At 32.1% G+C, this 18,595-nt stretch overlaps 1 protein-coding gene across 2 annotated transcripts in view; it reads left to right on the top strand.

The window, feature by feature from the left end:
• Positions 1–17,783, top strand: part of FYB1 (FYN binding protein 1) — a 115,861-nt gene extending 98,078 nt beyond the window's left edge. For both annotated transcript variants that reach the window (XM_051990196.1, XM_051990206.1), the window contains 3 exons: positions 9,794–9,827; positions 14,457–14,488; positions 16,789–17,783. In XM_051990196.1, the coding sequence (XP_051846156.1) occupies positions 9,794–9,827; positions 14,457–14,488; positions 16,789–16,811 (89 nt within the window). In that variant the 3' untranslated portion in view covers positions 16,812–17,783. The remainder of the gene's footprint in view (positions 1–9,793; positions 9,828–14,456; positions 14,489–16,788) is intronic.
• The last annotated feature ends 812 nt before the right edge of the window (positions 17,784–18,595 follow it).

Below are 18,595 nucleotides of genomic sequence, written 5' to 3'. Positions count from 1 at the left end.
ATACCTTAACTTTTTTTACATGTATTAGTCAACCTGCCATCTAGGGGAGGGGGGAAGTGAAAGGAAGGGAAAAATTGGAGCAAAAGGTTTTGCAATTATCAATGCTGAAAAATTACCCATGCATATATCTTGTAAATAAAAAGCTATAATAAAAAAAATTCAGTGATCATTTCAGGAACTCTAGTAACCACACTATGTTTTCGTGCTCAATATCTAGATTAAAATTTATACTCCTAGAAAAACATCTAATTCAGAAAGTTTGAGACCTACACTAAATAAACTGAAATTTAGTTTAGTTTTTATTTCTGTCTAACCAGTCATATTCATAAACATATTCCAAAATAAGATTTTATGAGGGCAACAGAATATACCAATCTAAAATCAATTAGTGACAAAACAGAGATTTTTATAAAGAAAAATCAAAGCCATAACAACATGGCAGTGGTGAGGTAAGAAGACATGATTCTATAATTGTGCTGGGTAACCATAATTGACATTCATACCAAACTGGAGAACACAATGTAAAGGGCTTCCATTCCCAATAGCAAATGCTGAAGCACCACATGGGGGTAATTTAGAAAATAATGAATTGGAAGGGTATTTCTTGAACACTTTCTATCCATTTGGCACTGTACTTTTCTTGAGGGGAGAGGTTGAGAGATAGCTACACAGCAAAACATGAAAGAAAATATGCCATCGCATATTCTTTGCACTATTTATCATATCCCAGTATTGTCTAAAATCAAATGAAAAAAATGCTTATAATTTGGTCAGCACAAGAAAAAACAGTACAAAACTGTCCACAGTAAGAACCAGATGATTTCTGAAAACAAAACAGAAGGTTAGCTCAAAGATTATGGTTGGATTGCAAATGGTCATTTGACCTGTACTTGGGGTTTCATTGATGTAAAAAAATCCTGAAAAGGAAATCTTTATACTAATTTAAATCTTCACGTCTTTACAACTGGTAATCTTAAAGAGTTCTTTGAAGCACTGAGAGGTTAATAATTTGTCTGGGGTCCCACTGTCAATTGGGAACCTATATATACGTCTTCCTGACTCCAGAGTCACCTTTTTATCCATTTTGCTAAGCTGCCTCCACAACTGGGCAAATGCACCGAATTAATAAGAATCTCATGTTCATGTGAAAGAATCATGAGGATAATTCCAGAATATTCCAAGTTATTATAGATATTTAAATTTATCTGCCCATGTCCTTTCCTCAGTGATACATAGACACATTTGAATTGGGATGTTTAGTGAGTTGTTTCCTAACCATCGCCACAACACTAGATGGAGGCATTTAGTGGACAGATTTGAAGACTGAGATTATATCTACAAAATACCAACAGAACTATTTGAAAAGCAAGAAGTTAAATTAATTGCTTGATAAGTCTAAAATACAACTGGTTCAATAATTTTTAACCAAATTAACTCATTATATTGATAGAGTCTAAAAATATTTTGAAAACTGAGTCAAGTGTTAGGTAAAAAAAAAAAAAAATTATCCTGATTTGTCAGTATGGTAGTATATAAATTTAAGCAAATCACTTTATATTATATGATGACATTTCATCACAGAGATTCAAATTCCCACCTCTAAGGTTTGCTATCTGTATGACCTTGGTCAAGTCACTTAACCTCAAAGTACCTCAGCTTCCTCATTTACAAAATTAAATTTGTGATCCTCTGATTCTGTGATTGATTGGTGCAATCTATCGTGAAGAGGATATACCAGGCCAATCGCCTCTCTGGCCATAGACTTTATACCCCACCTCCACAAAATAGTTTTGTGAGGAAAAAATGTATGAAAGTACTTTGTGTTTCTAAAAGCAAGATTTCACTCATGTCGCATAAGTGATCGAGCCTAGTACACAGATTGATGAACTTAGATAGACTTAGATTCAAATTCTGCCTGTGACATTTACCACTGTAATTGAAGTGTGGCACTAGGTAAGTCATTTAACCTCTCAGTCCCAGTTTTCTCATCTATAAAATGGCTTTATTAATAGCACCTTCTTCATTGAGCTGTTGTGAGGATCAAATGAGATATCGTAGCTAAAGTGTTTTGCAAACTTTATAAAATTATATTACTTTCTACAACTATTATTATAATAGACTACTTAGGAATACTTTAATTCATGTATTTTATTGATATTGCCTGTATCAATAATGTGGCCAATTATTAATAATATTATGTAAAAGGGACATATTATCCTTAGGAACCATATTCCCCAGAGGCTTGGGTGAGAGTCTATAGCATGGCAAGATTACTAAATGCCATATGATAAATGTTTCTAACATCTAAAGTGATGAGGACTTCTAGCATCTCCACACTAGAGAAAACAATGCAAACTTCGGAGAGATGTGCCCACTAATACTTAAACTGTAGAGTGGGGTTTTTTAAACTTACACATATGTTATTTGGAATAGTGAGGTGGAATAGCAGATAATGCTGTGGTCTAGAGTCTGGAAGACTCCTCTTCATTAGTTCAAATCCAACTTCAGACACTTACTTGCTGTGTGACCCTGGGTAAGCCACCTGTTTATCTCTCTTCTTCATCTATAAAATAAGCTAGAGAAGGAAACAGCAAATTATTCCAATATCTTTGCCAAGAAAACTCCAAATGGGGTCACCATTTGTTCATGAAAAGTTGGACATGACTGAAAAATAATTCAATCATAACATATGTTATTGTCCTTAGCTCTCACATTAGTATTGTGAGTCTGTATTTACCTCACAGTAGGTATTATTTCTGTTTTATATAAGCAGCAACTGAAGACCAGATAAATAATTTACCCAAAGCTATATGCCAAGTAAATGGCAAACCTGAAACTTTGACGTAGGTCTTCTAATTCAAATCTGTACTTTTCATTTTTTCATATTGCTTCCATTCATATCCTTTCCATAGACCCCAAATATTCTATATCTCTCTTATCAGGAGATGGAATCCACAATTATGTAAATTGTAAAAGGCTTAGGGAATGTTCTATGCCCTGTGCTTCTTCAAAGCATAGTATATGACCTTCTTGAGATAATATGAATTAATATAATCAAGCCCTTGAGTTTACCTGATCTAATTTCCTATTATAGCCTACCATTATGATAGGTAGTCTTAGAAATGATTATTTCAGGCCTACTGTGAAACACATGGAATTTCTTATAGCCCTGTTTAAAAACCTAGGCAAATTGATTACATATACTTGGGTACCAGCAAATTATACCTTCTGAGTAATATGAAAGAAACTTCATCCCATCCTTTTTTTCTCTTGAGGTTAAAAATGAAATTTGGCCCATTTTGAACTCGTGCTTCTAATATTACAGTCTCTCTGAAATAAATTTCTCTCAAAACCAAAAGTTTCTAGTCTTGTTTCAAGAGCTCATATTCCAAATCATCTCTTAGAGGAGAATATTTCCTTGGCAATGACATTAATCTATAAGCACTTATTAAGTGCCTACTAGATACAATGGATATAAGATAAAATCAAAACAGCTATCTAATACCTGATGAGATCTGCTGCTACAGAATCTCTGTAATATCTTTTGAAGGATGCAGTTTCCAAGGAAACAAAATTGTTTATGTATAAACAATATTGAACAGGCATTAATTTCATCTTCCTCTTGTCCATCATTGGGAAGAAATCATTTGTAAATATTAGAATGAGGCAGCACCTAAGAGGTCCCTATTCTTTCATGAGAGAAGAAATGTTGAACACGTTTCAGAGATGTTTTATAGATTTGCCCAAATACAATTGGACTTCTATAGCAGATTAAGCAAATCAGCCTAGTATATTTTATTAGCTTTTGCCTGGAAAAATCCCAAATTGTATGCTTCTTTTTTACTGCTTTTCTTAATTTGACCACATTTTTATATGTATGGGTGTATATCCACATATTTGTTTACACATGCACATAGGCACATATTTCTCTCTATATACATACATATAAGTTGATCCCAAAATCTTGGTGTAGTTTTAAGCTTTAATAGCTTAAATCTATATATGTGTATAGTATCATATGCATTTACAGATATACACATATATATGTTTGAGCACATATGTACATATTATATATGTGCTCATGTTACAAATACTTAATGGAGCTTAATTTTCAAGGTAAAAGAAACCTCAGAGATGATCTATATCCAATCCCCTCATTTTATAGATGATGAAACCAAGACCTAGAGAAGAATTTAAGCTGCTTAGGTCAGAAGATATATATCAAAGAGGAAAAAATGTGATCAAGTGATTTTTTTTTTTAATGTCAGGGATACTGGAAATTTTTTTAAAGGAACCATTGACAATTCAATGAATTTATCATTTGGGAGTAACATTATATTCACAAACATCCAAGTCATTCACTAGCTGGAAGTGGTCACTACTCAAAAACCAAACAAACATTTTGGGATAGAATTAACCAGTCACATATGGATGTGGGAGTTCAATTCTGAGCTAGCTCTGCCCTACCAAATGTCAACAAAACATTTGTTTCATATCAGTGTGTTCTATCCTACTGAGAGGAGATTTCCAGACAAAAATTAGATCTCTTATCTGTGGGAGTCACTTTCATATGAGCCTCTACATAATTTATAAAACTCTAATACAGAAGCTGTTTTGTTACAGATCCACCATTGGGAATATTCACATGTAAGCAAAGACAGAATTTGTTAACTGTAAATAAGATTTATTTCTAGAAACTATAAAGTGTAGATTTATATAAAATTTTATAGTGGAATAATTCACTTTCATTTTGACACATCATGAATCACCTTTAATTGAATTAGGTTTTTAAAAGGATTCAGAAAGCAAAAGTACCATAGAATTAGAAGTCATAACCCTGGAATCCTGTCCATTAACAATGGATAATGATTTTGCAGCTGATGGGCACAGAATTTGTTGTACATTATTTCAGGAAAATGAAAAGAGCAGTAAGGTGCAATCCAATGTTTCATTCCCACAAAGTATCTTCTCTCAATACTGCTAATAATAGTTAAAATTGATTTAACATTAAGATGAGATGATATACAGAAAAGAAACACTTTCTTGGGAATCTTAAGCTTTTATATAAATCATAATATTCAGTAGGAATAGCAAAGCTGCTTATCATGAATGACCATTAATATAACTTTTCTAATATAAAGGGCTATATCTGTGCTTGAATACTAATGGTATTTAATTCTGTCCCACAACATATTCTGGTAAGTGATTTTCAAAAGATACTGTAGTACTTGGTCCAGCAACACATATATTAAAAAATGCCATATCAGCATAGGAACAAACATCACTCAACTTGATAGAGTATCATCGAGATCTTTGTAACTTTCTTGTGAAAACACAACCCTGTCTTAATAAGGATCCAACTAATTAAAAAATGAAATATATTTTGATCCATATGATGAGAATAAAATGAGAGCCACATCAGGCAACAATTTCCAATTTTGAATGCATTTTTTCCAATCTCATCTCTTCTCATTTTAATTGGAAGCTGTTAGGAATGCATGCCAACACAAAATAATATTGACTTTGCCATTGAAGTCTTGAGAGAAAAGATTTTGTCATTGTAAAATAATTAGCTTAGAATTGCATAAATAGAGGTGCCATGGAAACTTTTGCCATTGTTATCTCCTTAAATAAAATACTTTCTGAATGTTCTCCCCCCCCCCCCCCCCCCGAATGCATATTTATAAAGAAAAACTGAAATGAAGGTAGAAACATTCATGGACTTTTAAAAAATGTAAGTAAGTATTCAGTTTTGATTCTGGTTCCTGACATAGACTTACTTTGTGCATGATTTATGCTTTATGGTCCTGACACAAAGAATCAATAATTTGCTCTAAGAGCTGACTAATTCAAAGATCATCTGACATGAGACAAGCAAATGTCACTGAATATGGAATGATGACTTCATCTCCTTTTGAAAATTAATGTAAGTTGTGGTATTTGTCTTAATTTAAGAGGAAAGTCTCAACATGAAAGTGAGTGGCAAGTGCTTTGGTCTCAAAATAACCCTAAGAACAGCATCATCAATTTTTAGATGTTCTTTTGAATATATTTTTTCTAATATATACTTCAGTGAAATGGAAAGGAAGACATAAAATTATCTGAACTTGGAATTTTTCTATCTTATTAAAGTGCTATACATACATATATATATATATATATATATATATATATATACATATATATATATAATTGTTTACTCTTTCATAATTTTGGCACTTGATCTATTATGGCATTCATAGGCAAATGAGCTATTACTAAAGAAAATATAATGTTTATATTTTATTTCCTTTGAAAGACAGTAAATCTCTTCTTTTGAAAACATTACACAAGAATATTCTATTTTGGGGGAATTCTTGATGTCAAAGGCTTTGTTTTTTCCTAATCTATCTGTAATTTGCTAGAGTGAATTTTCAAATTTTAAAATGGTTCCTTTTCATAACAGTATCAACCTCAAGTGTTGTTGTGAGGCTAAAATGAAATAATTCTATGTAAAACAATTTACAAACCAAAAGCAGTTCATAAATATGAGACATTTTGTTTTTATTAGTTTTTTATGTTTAATCAGCAACTAGAAGACTTTCCTTTGTGTTTAATAAATACTATACCCATAACATTAATTTTCACATATATGATTTTGTTTTCAGCTTTTATTCTCTAATACCCAAACTAATTTGGAGAGTAATAAAAACTTATACATAAACAGCATTTTACAGTGTGCAAAGTATATGGCATACATTTTCTCATTTAAGTCTCACTACCCTGTGAAGCAGATACTATAATTATACCCATTTAATAGATAAGAAAACTGAAGTTCATTGAGGTTGGATGACTTCCACATCATCATGCAGCTAGTGTACATCTGCTGCTATCAAATCTTTCCCAGCACCATATCTACTATGTAATAATGTCTCTCTGGAACTAAAAATATATCTAATATGCTATTCCAAAACCAAATAGTCCAAAAGATGCAATCACTTTCATTCATCTTGATCAGTCTTCAAAAATTCTATAGTCCGGATACTTCTAGTTCTTTAGATGTTGACATTGCACACACAGATCATTCAAATGTGACCTAATCAGTTTTTTGGCAATGTTCATGATTTAACAGGTCCAATTTAAATGGCTTTACTCTTTCCTGAAACCTGGTTTCAGGATATATAAGTTGGAATTAACTTTTTTTTTATCTGTCTGATAATTTTATTTTATTTTTTAATAGCTTTTTATTTACAAGTTATATGCATGGGTAATTTTACATCATTGACAATTGACAAACCTTTTGTTCCACTTTTTCCCCTCCTTCCCCCTATCCTCCCCCCACCCCGATGGCAGGTTGACCAATACATGTTAAATATGTTAAAGTATAAATTAAATACAATATAAGTATACATGTCTTAACAGTTATTTTGCTGTACAGAAAGAATCAGACTTTGAAACAGTGTACTATTAGCCTGTGAAGGAAATCAAAAATGAAGGCGGCAAAAATAGAGGGATTGGGAATTCTATGTAGTGGTTCATAGTCATCTCCCAGAGTTTTTCCACTGGATGTAGCTGGTTCAATTCATTACTGCTCTATTAGAACTGATTTGGTTCATCTCATTGTTGAAGAGATCCACGTCCATCAGAATTGATCATTATATAGTATTGTTGTTGAAGTATATAATGATCTCCTGGTCCTGCTCATTTCACTCAGCATCCGTTTGTGTAAGTCTCTCCAGGACTTTCTGAAATCATCCTGCTGGTCATTTCTTACAGAACAATAATATTCCATAATATTAATATAACACAATTTATTCAGCCTTTCTCCAATTGATGGGCATCCACTCAGTTTCCAGTTTCTGGCCACTATAAAGAGACCTGCCACAAACATTCGTGCACATACAGGTCCCTTTCCCTTCTTTAAGATTTCTTTGGCATATAAGCCCAGTAGAAAGTGGGATCAAAGGGTATGCACAGTTTGATAACTTTTTGAGCATAGTTCCAAATTGCTCTCCAGAATGGTTGGATATATTTGGAATTAACTCTTACAGAGAACACAAAAATAAAACAAAATAAATTCTAAAAGGTCAGTAATATATTATGAAATGCAACAAAAACTAATAGAAATCCACAAAGGTAATAGCCATTCTGAAACCATTTTCTTAGAAAAGTTAAGTACAATGGTAGGTAAATAACAACCAATAGCAATCATTCAATTAATAGGCATAAAATAAAATTTAATCTGATAAAGTAAAATTTGTATTATATTATACTTCCTACATTATATTACATCTTATGTACTATAGAAAAAAAGAGAAGGAAAAACAGGAGGTGGAGGAGAAAAAGAAGGAACAATCCAAATTACATAATATCTGAGTTGGAAAGGACCTCAAAGATCATCTAATCCAACTCATGTTTGAGCAAGGATCTCCTCTATAATGTACCTAACAAGTGATATCTATCCTTGAAGACTTGAAGATCTCAGTGAATGGAAAGTATTATCTCCCAAGGAAGCCGATTCTATTTTTAAATATCTTTGATAGTTGTTAGGAAGGCTTTTTAAAAATCTGTTGTATCCAGTTCTGTTCCCTGAAGTCAAGTGGAACAAGTTTAATCCTCCTTCTAAATGATAATTTTTAAAATATTTGAATACAACAATTTTGTTTAATATAAATCTTCACTAAGCTAAACATCTACAATCCTTTAACCAATTCTCATATCACAGAATGGCCCTTTATTATCTTCATTGTTCTTATCTAAAATAATCTCTACCAAAGTTCTTAAAATATAGTGCCCAGCACTGAACATAATAATTTAGATATGGTCTGACTAAGTTAGAATACAAGGAGATCCACTTCTTTCTTCCTGATTTTTATGCCTCTCTTAATGTAGTATATATTACCTTTTTAACTGTCATGTTATATTGTGGATTCACATTGGGCTTGAAGTCCACTCAGACCTTCAGATCTTTTTCAGAATAACTATTGTCTAATTATATTTTCCCCACATTATACTTATGAATTTAATTTTTTTGTGAACCCATATTTAAAACATTTATTCCTATTAAATTTTGTTTTATTAGATTTTGCCAATGGTTAGCAAAGGAACATCAGCAACTTTTTTTTATTTGTTTAAAGATTTATTCTACTTGGGAGGAAAGGAAAGTCAGAAGAATATAGGGATAAAAAAAGATATTAGAAAGAGAAGAATATTATAAAGAACCATGGTACCATGTATAGTGCTTTCTGGACTTAGATATTGCAACACAAACTTCCATTTCTTTTTTTTTTTTTTTTTAATAATTTTTTATTGATAGAACGCATGCCAGGGTAATTTTTACAGCATTATCCCTTGCATTCATTTTTGTTCCAATTTTACCCCTCCCTCCCTCCACCCCTTCCCCAAGATGGCAAGAGTCCTTTACATGTTGAATGGGTTGCAGTATATCCTAGATACAATATATGTGTGCAGAACCAAACAGTTTTCTTGTTGCACAGGGAGAATTGGATTCAGAAGGTATAAATAACCCGGGAGGAAAAACATAAATGCAAGCAGTTTATATTCATTTCCAGTGTTCTTTCTCTGGGTGTAGCTGCTTCTGTCCATCTTTGATCAATTAAGGCTCTCTTTATCGAAGAGGTCCACTTCCATTAGAATACATCCTCAAACAGTATCATTGTTGAGGTATATAATGATCTCCTGGTTCTGCTCATTTCACTCAGCATCAGCAAACTTCCATTTCTTAAAACTAAAACTGATATTTTTTTCTAAATGGCAAAATAAGGATTTTTCTCTATTTGTTTTTATTTTGTAGATGGCTATGTCCTTCGGAGCTGTTTGGTAGACAAGTAAGTAAAAATTATATTTCAATGCAATGTCTTGTTGCAAGAAAGAAAAAAATTTGTGCGTTTTTTGCCAGTTTTTCTTCAATTAAGTGAAATACCTTATACTACATATATGTGAAGTATTGTGTTCTATGTATTAATGATAATGTGGTTATAATTTAGGTTTTCAAAAGTTACAATTATTATAATAGCTATACTGTTTGCTAGCTCACATATTTAAAATTGTAAACCCTCAGTTTATCCACACCAATTTCTCTTTAATACTTTGTGGTCTCATTCCCAACAATTAAGTTAATCAATTGACCTAAGAACAATTCTTCTCCTATAAAATAAGAGTACTGGATGATCTTTAAGATTCCTTGTAATTCTATGCTGTGTGACCTTGGGCTAGCCATCTGTCCTCTAAGTGGCCCAGGCAGCTAGCTCTCTATGATAACTGATTATCTCAAAAATCTTAGGGCAGTTTTAAACTTTAATAGCTTATTAAACTTAACTAGTTTAAAACTGCCTAAAACTTTTGGATTGCCTTGAATAAATTATAGAGCAATTGCTGAGGTGCATATTTGTGTTAATGTAAGGAATTACTTCTTTAGTAATTCCTTGTGCCAATGAGATCTCAAAGTCTGTGATTTCAAGTATCTAATCCTAGAATCAAAAGGTTATCACTACAGTATAAATATGGGAGTAACATAAACATTGTGGCAATTATAGAAAATGGATTGGAGGGGAGAGAGTTGAGGCAAGGGAATCAATTAGGAAGCTATTGCAATATGATGGAGGTTCTGAACTTAGGTGTTGGAGTAAAAAGAAAGGGACAAATTGAGCAAGGCAAGAACTAGAATGGACAAGATTTGAATATGTGGAATAAAGGAAAATGAGCAAAGATGCTATAATGTGACACCCTAAGTGAATAGAAGGATAGTGGGGCCTTCAGCAGAAAAAGCTAGTTTAGAAGAGGACGATGTTGGGGAACATGGGAAACACACAGTGATATCTGCAAGGCAGATTATAATCCATCTTTGTCTGCCCATTTTGTGTGATTCACTTTCTCTCACTGAAAATTAAAGTGGCAAAGCAAGACTCTAATTCACTAATCACTGGCCTCAATATGCAGAATTCCCCTAAACGGGGAATTCTGCATCACTCCTGCATCACTCCTCACAGCAGCTATTTCAAACTTTTTCCATGACACTATTCTTCCCCCTCCCTATCTATTGGCTCCCACTTCCACCCTCACTCAGCTGAGAATCTTGCTTTATACTTCCCAGAGGAAAAAAAATGAAGCCATTTGCTAAAAGCTCTCTCTTTTTACTTCACTCACTCAGATATCTTTCCTCATTATTTGCTCCTTTAGCCCTTTATTCAATAACTGTTGTTATGTATCAATTTGGTATAGACCTTCATTTCTTCAAGCCTAGACTATCAAAATAGTGTCCTTTCCTCAAATTTTTTTTCACCACTCTTATCTTATCTTATCTTATCTTATCTTATCTGTTCTCCACTCAAAATCTTTCTAAGATATAGATCTCACCATATTACACTGCCCCCTGAAATCAAAAATCGAAAAATTTCAGTGGCTCCCTATGACCTGCAAGATCAAATATGAAATCATCTATTTGACTTTTAAAGCCCTTCACAATCCTGCTGCTTCCCACCTTTTCAGTCCTCTCATACTTTTCCACACTCTTTGATCTAGTAATACTACCTTGGGTGGATCCTCACAAAAACATTCCATCTCCTGACTTCTGCTTTTCATCAGCTGACCCCATTCCTAGAATGTTCTCCCTCCTTATCAGTGCTTCTTGACTACCCTGGCTTCTTTCAAAACTCAAGTAAAATCTTACCTTATATAATAGACCCTTCCCAAACTCTTTCCACCCTCAATGCCTTCCCTGACTTTACCTCCCATCTATACTATATATATAACAGATTTTATATATATATATATATATGTGTGTGTGTGTGTGTGTGTGTGTGTGTGTGTATAGATCATATAGCTAGGAAGTATTGTGTCTGAGGCTAGATTTGTACTCAGGTCGTCCTGACTCCAGGGCCAGCACTCTATCCACTGCACCATCTAGCTGCCCCCACAGATTATATATTTTCATGGTTTCTTTCCCTACCTCATTTTCATCCCCTCTAAAGTGTAAGTTCCTTGAAATCAGAGACAATGTTTTTGACTTTCTCTGTCTCTCCAGAGTTTGGTACATTTACTGGAATACAGTAAATTCTTAGAAAATATTTGTTGCTTGAATGGTCGACTACCAAATCGTGTATATCTATTTGTAAGAATATCCAAAAGTATTTCATGGATGTATCAAACGTGCTTAAATACCTAAAAAAAAAAAAAAATGGAATTTACCCAATTGGGCAATCACTCTGTTAAGGCATATTTCAAGCCTTCCATACTTTAATTGGTGATCTTTGTGAGTTACTGTGATCGTAATAAATAAAATAAACAATTACTTTTTAGAATTACATATGACTCTAAGGAAGGGGTCAGGGAGTGAAAGATGGAACCCAGTGGCATTTGCAAAGCTGCTGTAGATTCTTGAGAACATTGAAGGATGCTAAATTCTGAAAATGGGAAATTAGGAGTTTATAAACCATAGGTAGAGTAGGAGAGTATTGGAAAATAAAGATAGATGTGGCTGTCATAGAGGCAGCAAAGTGATGCAGTAGATAGAGTGCCAGGCTCAGGCACTTATTAATTGTGTGATCCTGGACAAATCATTATTTGCCTCAGTTTCTTCATCAATAAAATGAGTTGGAGAAGAAAAAGGCAAACCACTCCTGTGTCTTTGCCAAGAAAACCCCAAATAGGGTCACAAAGTCATGACAGCTAAAACAAATAAACAAAAAAACAGTGGTTGTTGCCTTGAAGACAAGCCCTGCTGTTAGCTATCACAGCAAAGGTGGAATGTAAACTAACTTCCCAATCTTCAATTGTTTAGAGATCAGGCCTAGCCCTGATTTTGAGATACTATTGGCTTATGCAATAGGCAATAATCTCTATTTTTTTTCAATCTACCATAAATACCTTGCAGTATTCCATTATTTAGTTGGATTATTGAATTGTGTACATGAGTGTGTTCTATATTTACATCATCTTTTGCCCAAACCAATTCTTGTCTTGGTCTCCATTGCCCTGCTCTTAGAGGCTAGTTGCAGCATAATATTCCATTTTGTTGTGATCTTTTGACTTAACTCTATTCTTAATTAAAATCTGGCTTTTGGTTCCAGGGAAAACTTGGTAAGGGGGCAGAGAAGCCAGAAAAACCAGGATGTGAGATTCTTTTGGAAGGAACAAGGAACCTTATCAGATCATCTTCAAGAGAATTAAATGAACAAAGCAAAATCAGTAGCAAATTCAATTCAATTGAACTTTTATTAAGCACTTGGTATGTGCCAGATAGGGCTCTACACATTGAGGCTTCATAGACAAAACTTAAACAGTATCTGCCCACAAAAAAAGCTTAACCTTTTATTCTAAATATAAAAAATACAGGCAAAATAATTTTGAGGAAGGGTATTAATAACTGAGGAAATCAGAACAGGCTTCCTATAAAAGCAATTAAGCTTAGCTCTTAAGGGAACTAGGGATTGGAGCTAATAATTGAGTATTCAGAATCACAGAATTCAAAACATTGGAAGCATAAATCAGGATTTCAGAATCTACTTGATCTGCTTCAAATACTTTAAATTTCTAAATGTTGAACTTGTAGCCCTAACACAAGTATCAAATCTTAACAAGAAATAATAATAACTTAAAGGTATTTAGAGATTAATCACAATTCTTATTACAATATCAATTCTATGAGAATAGGGATTGGGTCTCTTATATATCCCACAGTGTTTAGCACAAACACACAAAAGTATTGAATCAGTCAGTGATAAAAAATAAAAATGGAAATAGAAATCATGTATGTCGATTTGTAAAAGTATCCAAAAGTATTTCATGGATATATCAAACATGCTTAAATACCTAAAAAAAAAAAAAAAAAAATGGAATTTATCCAATTGGGAAGTCACTCTGTTAAGGCATATTTCAAAGCTCTCACATTTTAATTGGTGATCTTTGTGAGTTACTGTGATCGTAATAGATAAAGTAAACAATTATTTTTTAGAATTACATAAATGTATGGTCATGTGTTTTTGTATCATTATAATAACCACATGTTAGTTCTTCTGTTTTAAAAAAGCAGGAAATAATCATTGTTATTTTCTACATCAAATACAAGTTCTTTTTATTCAATATTAAAAATACAAATGAAGTTGTAAATGTGGTATTCATGAGTATAAAGAACTTTAGGATTATATTGCCTAGCACATTGTTAGGCAAAAAGTAGGTGTTAAATAAATTTGTCTGGTTGATTATAATGAATAATTATAAATAATTAGTATTTTGGGCTTTGTTAATTTAAAAAAATGTGGATTAAATAAAACTAAAATTGGAAGCAATATAGATACTTTTAAGTATCAGAATGCCTATTTCATATAGATGAACAAAATATAATTTTCAAATGCATTGTTATGTCCATATCATATTACCTTTTTTTCTCATAGTAATTGCCTATTGTATAAAAAAAAAGAATTTCTTTAAAATAAAATAACTCTTTTCTGTATTTACAGTGAAGGAGAGATCTATGATGATATTGCTGATGGTATGTTCCTTTTTTTTTTTTAATAGACAACATATTAGCACATTTGCTTATGCTAAAGCCAGTTGAGTAATGCCCATTAGAACCATTAACAACTTAGTGTAAATTATTAGCTTTTAATTAAAAGTGAACAATTACTGATCATCCATAATATTCTGAGTATTAAGAAAGTGTTCCCAAACACACAATGAAACCTACATGCTAAAAATTCCTATGCTGTAAACACATTTTGCTTCAATTTTTGCTATTAACTCTTATTGATACTTTAATGCTCTCTACCTGTCAAACAAACTGAGAATCTGAATATTTGTGTTGTGGTTTGTAGAATATTCTGCCTGCAATTTTTATATTTTTGCCTTTGAGGAAGTGTCTAACAATAGTAACTAGTCATCCTTAGAAATTCTGCATTCCTGTCTTGCCATATGAGAATTTTTCTGTATACATAAGATCATGGATTTAAAAGGGTCTATAGAGATCTTCTGGCCTATCCCCTTATTTTAGGGATGAATAAACATGAGTCCCGAGAAGGTTAAATAATTTAGATTCACATAGATTATAAATAACAGAACTGGGATTTGAACTCTGGTCCTCTGATTCTAAAAATCTTTTTTTTAAAACCCAATTTAAAATGCAGTTATGAACATAACTCATTTTTTTCTCTACTGTGTTCATTTATTGTTTTTGTTTCTTATTTGGACTCTTAATCCTCATTTGAACAATAAACTATTCTACAAAAATCATTCTCCTTTAACTTTTGCTTGGAATTAACTAATTTTTGCCACTTAATTTAGTTAGGTAAAGTTTCCACTTAACGTACCAACTACTCATTCAGTTTGTAGATATGGTGTTTCCTTAGAAACAAAGAATGGAAGAATCTCAGAAACATACAGAGACACAAGCTTGATTCATCTGGGGCCATAGTTTTATTCTCAGCTACTTCCTTAAATAATTTGACTGAATTGGGACAGCTAGGTGATGTAGTGGATAGAGAATCATACCTGAATTCAGGAGGATCTGAGTTCAAATTCGGCCTTAGAAGCTTAGCACTTCCTAGCTGTATAACCCTGGGCAAGTCACTTAACCCCAATTGCCTCAGAAAAAAAAAAAAAAAGAAAGAAAGAAAGAAAAAGAAAATTCCACTAAGTTGAACTAAAGCTCTGTTTCTTGCCTAGTTCCAAATGTAAACAAACTGAGTTTGGTATTCAAAGCACTTCATACCTTTCACTTATTGTCCCACCCTTCACTCCACCTTAACTTCCCCACATTTTCTTATCCTTTATATCCTTGAGATTACTGGTGATTGGCTCAATAATTACCTCCACACAATTTTTTTCCATAATGTATGCAGACAAAGAATTATTAAGTGGCCAGAGAAAGGCCTAGTCCTGTAAGGCAAGGTTCTTCTTCTTTTTTTTTTTTTTTTTTTTTGATCAAGGGAAGTTATGATACAATATCCATTTTTCTATTTTTGAAAAAAGAAACACTATAGCAAATCCCCATAGAATGGAAATATAATTAGATATAGAAGACAAATGATAGGATAAAGGAAAAAGTGTTACCATTTGTGTTTCTTAGGTCATACATAATTATTTCCTACAATAAATCACATAGCATTTTGCCTACTTTTGTTCCAAAAGTTGTAAATGTTACCCAACAAAGTTTCTATACTTCATTCACTCTAATAAGAAATTTTGCTTCTCTATAACTTAAACATTATTTAGCTTCTTTCTTCCTCCCACCCTTCCTTAACTCACTGAACAATTTTAAATAATACTTCCACTACATTTCTAATTTTCATGCATGAACTTATACAACATGTTCATATTCCTCAATTAGTTGTCATTCGTCTGGCTAATTTTAATACTTATATTTTTATTTTAAATTTTCCTTTATTCTTTGTTATATTTCTTCTACTTTCATTTAGTGGACTCCCACAAATAAAGATCTAGCCAATTTTTTAGAGTTTGAATTATTTCCAAAAGATGATAATAATCTGTTTTATGTTTTTATTTCTAGGTGATGAATTTTTATTTTAATATAGCATATCATGTGTATATTAATGCAAATTAAATCTGATACAAATTAAGGTCCCAACTCTTATTTTCAAGATGTACATTAAATACTGAGTTCAATATTTCCTTCTAATATAGTTATCCTTCATATATTCAGCTAGCTCTCGTAGCCAACATGTCAGTATCCATGGTAGGAAGCAATCACAAAAGACATTCTTCAAACTTAGAAAATTTAAGAGTATGTATATGAAATTTTGGGCTTCTAATTACATTTTGCATCTTTTTTTTTAGGTTGCATCTATGACAACGATTAGTAGCTTTCCACTTTAATGGCTGTTTTCATTAGATCTTGATGTGTATTTTCAGTTTTAATTGTCATATTATTAAGACAAAACAGCAGATGAATAAACAAAATATACTGTTTGGATTTTTTTTTTTAAGTACAATTCTCAACAAAAGACCTGGAAATTAGTGCCCTTTTGAGTTATGTTTATACATCCAAAAGAGGTTCATTGATGACCTATGTATCTGCTTCTTCTACCATAATCATGAACGAACTTTTTTAGAGACTACCTATGCAATATTTTAAGGATATACACAGTTCACTAATAAGAAGCTGATGGACTTCAGTGACAGCACATTTGATAAAGAGGCCTAAGATAGGAAACATTGTGAGAAGGAAACCCATTCACATTTAATTTATGATTTAAATCAAGGAAATAAATATAAGTTGGTATCCAAAAAGGCAATTTTTCCACTTTAAAAACTTCAGAAAGTTTGCTAAAATTAAATTATATTCATCATATACTTTGCATTTTAAGTTTGCAGAAAGTCTTTTCTGTGCTTGTTAATTTTGAAAACATATTAACTGTTTGCTAGAGAGCTTAAATTATAATTTTATATATTTTTGTACAGTCATTAAGGTAAATGTTATAAAAGTATAAAACCGATCTATTTCTTAGCTGATTTTTGATATGCAAATAATTTGATTTTGTTCATTATTTAAAGGGATATTATCTGAAAAGTAAATTAAACTTTGACTAAATATAATCATAACATTATGAGTAATATTCTATGAACAGACCTATTTTTAATTCCAAATCTGTTAGAAAGACTTTAAAACTATATTCAATACCTCTTCTTGTAAGAATTTTTCTTTTCCAGCAGAGGGAGTACAAATGAACATACTGCTAGAAAGATGTCCCTTATTTAGTCATACACTTAATTCAAAAGCAAACTAGAATCAAAGCCAAGGGTTATATATCTAGCTCCAGTTTTTTTTTTTTTTATTAAGAAAAAAAGTTTAAATGGACATAGAAAAAATTGCAGACTTTTTTGTAGCCTCCAAAATAAGAATACAACATCTAACATTGTAAAAAAGATAAAGATTCTTCACATCTACTCAGTTCTGTTGCCTGTATAAACTCACCTATATAATGGGAGAATCCTAAACTCCTTGATATTTCATTTTGTCGCTGCCAAATTAGAATGCTGAATTATATAATTTCTAAGGTTCTTCCTTTAAATATAATAAATATGTGGCCCAAAACACATTTGTCTTTTCATAATTTGATAGCAAATTAGTAACACAGAATAGGCACTCCATGTTTTTCTGCAAGGGGTTTAGGGGGAAGGTTGGGAGAGGATTTTGTTGGTTAGTGCACAACAGTTGTTGAATTTGTGCCATTTTGTATATTTTTCAAGTGTAGCATAATGACTATTGAAGAATTCCAAATAGATCCATTCTCTCCTCACATTGTTTTTTTTTTTTTTTTTTTTTTTTGCCTCTCCTTTCTGGAGCAATGGTGAATAAATCTAACCCTTCTTCTATATGATACCACTTTAAATACCTGATGGTATCTATTATATGTTTCAAAGTTGCTATTTTAGGCAATACTAGTTCCTTAAACCAAAGAATGTCTAAAGTTTTGACCAGGAAATTGCCTCTCCAAAGAGTTGATCTGGGTGCTTCCACATAGAGGGAAAATTGTATACATACAAATTTATCTTTTTTAAAAGATAATTCTATAAGATAATATTAACTCATTAAAATGTAAAAAGATTATAAATGTTTTATATATTTTAAAATTATCTTTTG

This window comes from Antechinus flavipes, chromosome 1 (genome assembly GCF_016432865.1).
Source record: "Antechinus flavipes isolate AdamAnt ecotype Samford, QLD, Australia chromosome 1, AdamAnt_v2, whole genome shotgun sequence".
Taxonomy (NCBI): Eukaryota; Metazoa; Chordata; class Mammalia; order Dasyuromorphia; family Dasyuridae; genus Antechinus; species Antechinus flavipes.
Note: the sequence above shows the minus strand (reverse complement) of the source record. Positions and strands in the feature narration are given on the sequence as shown.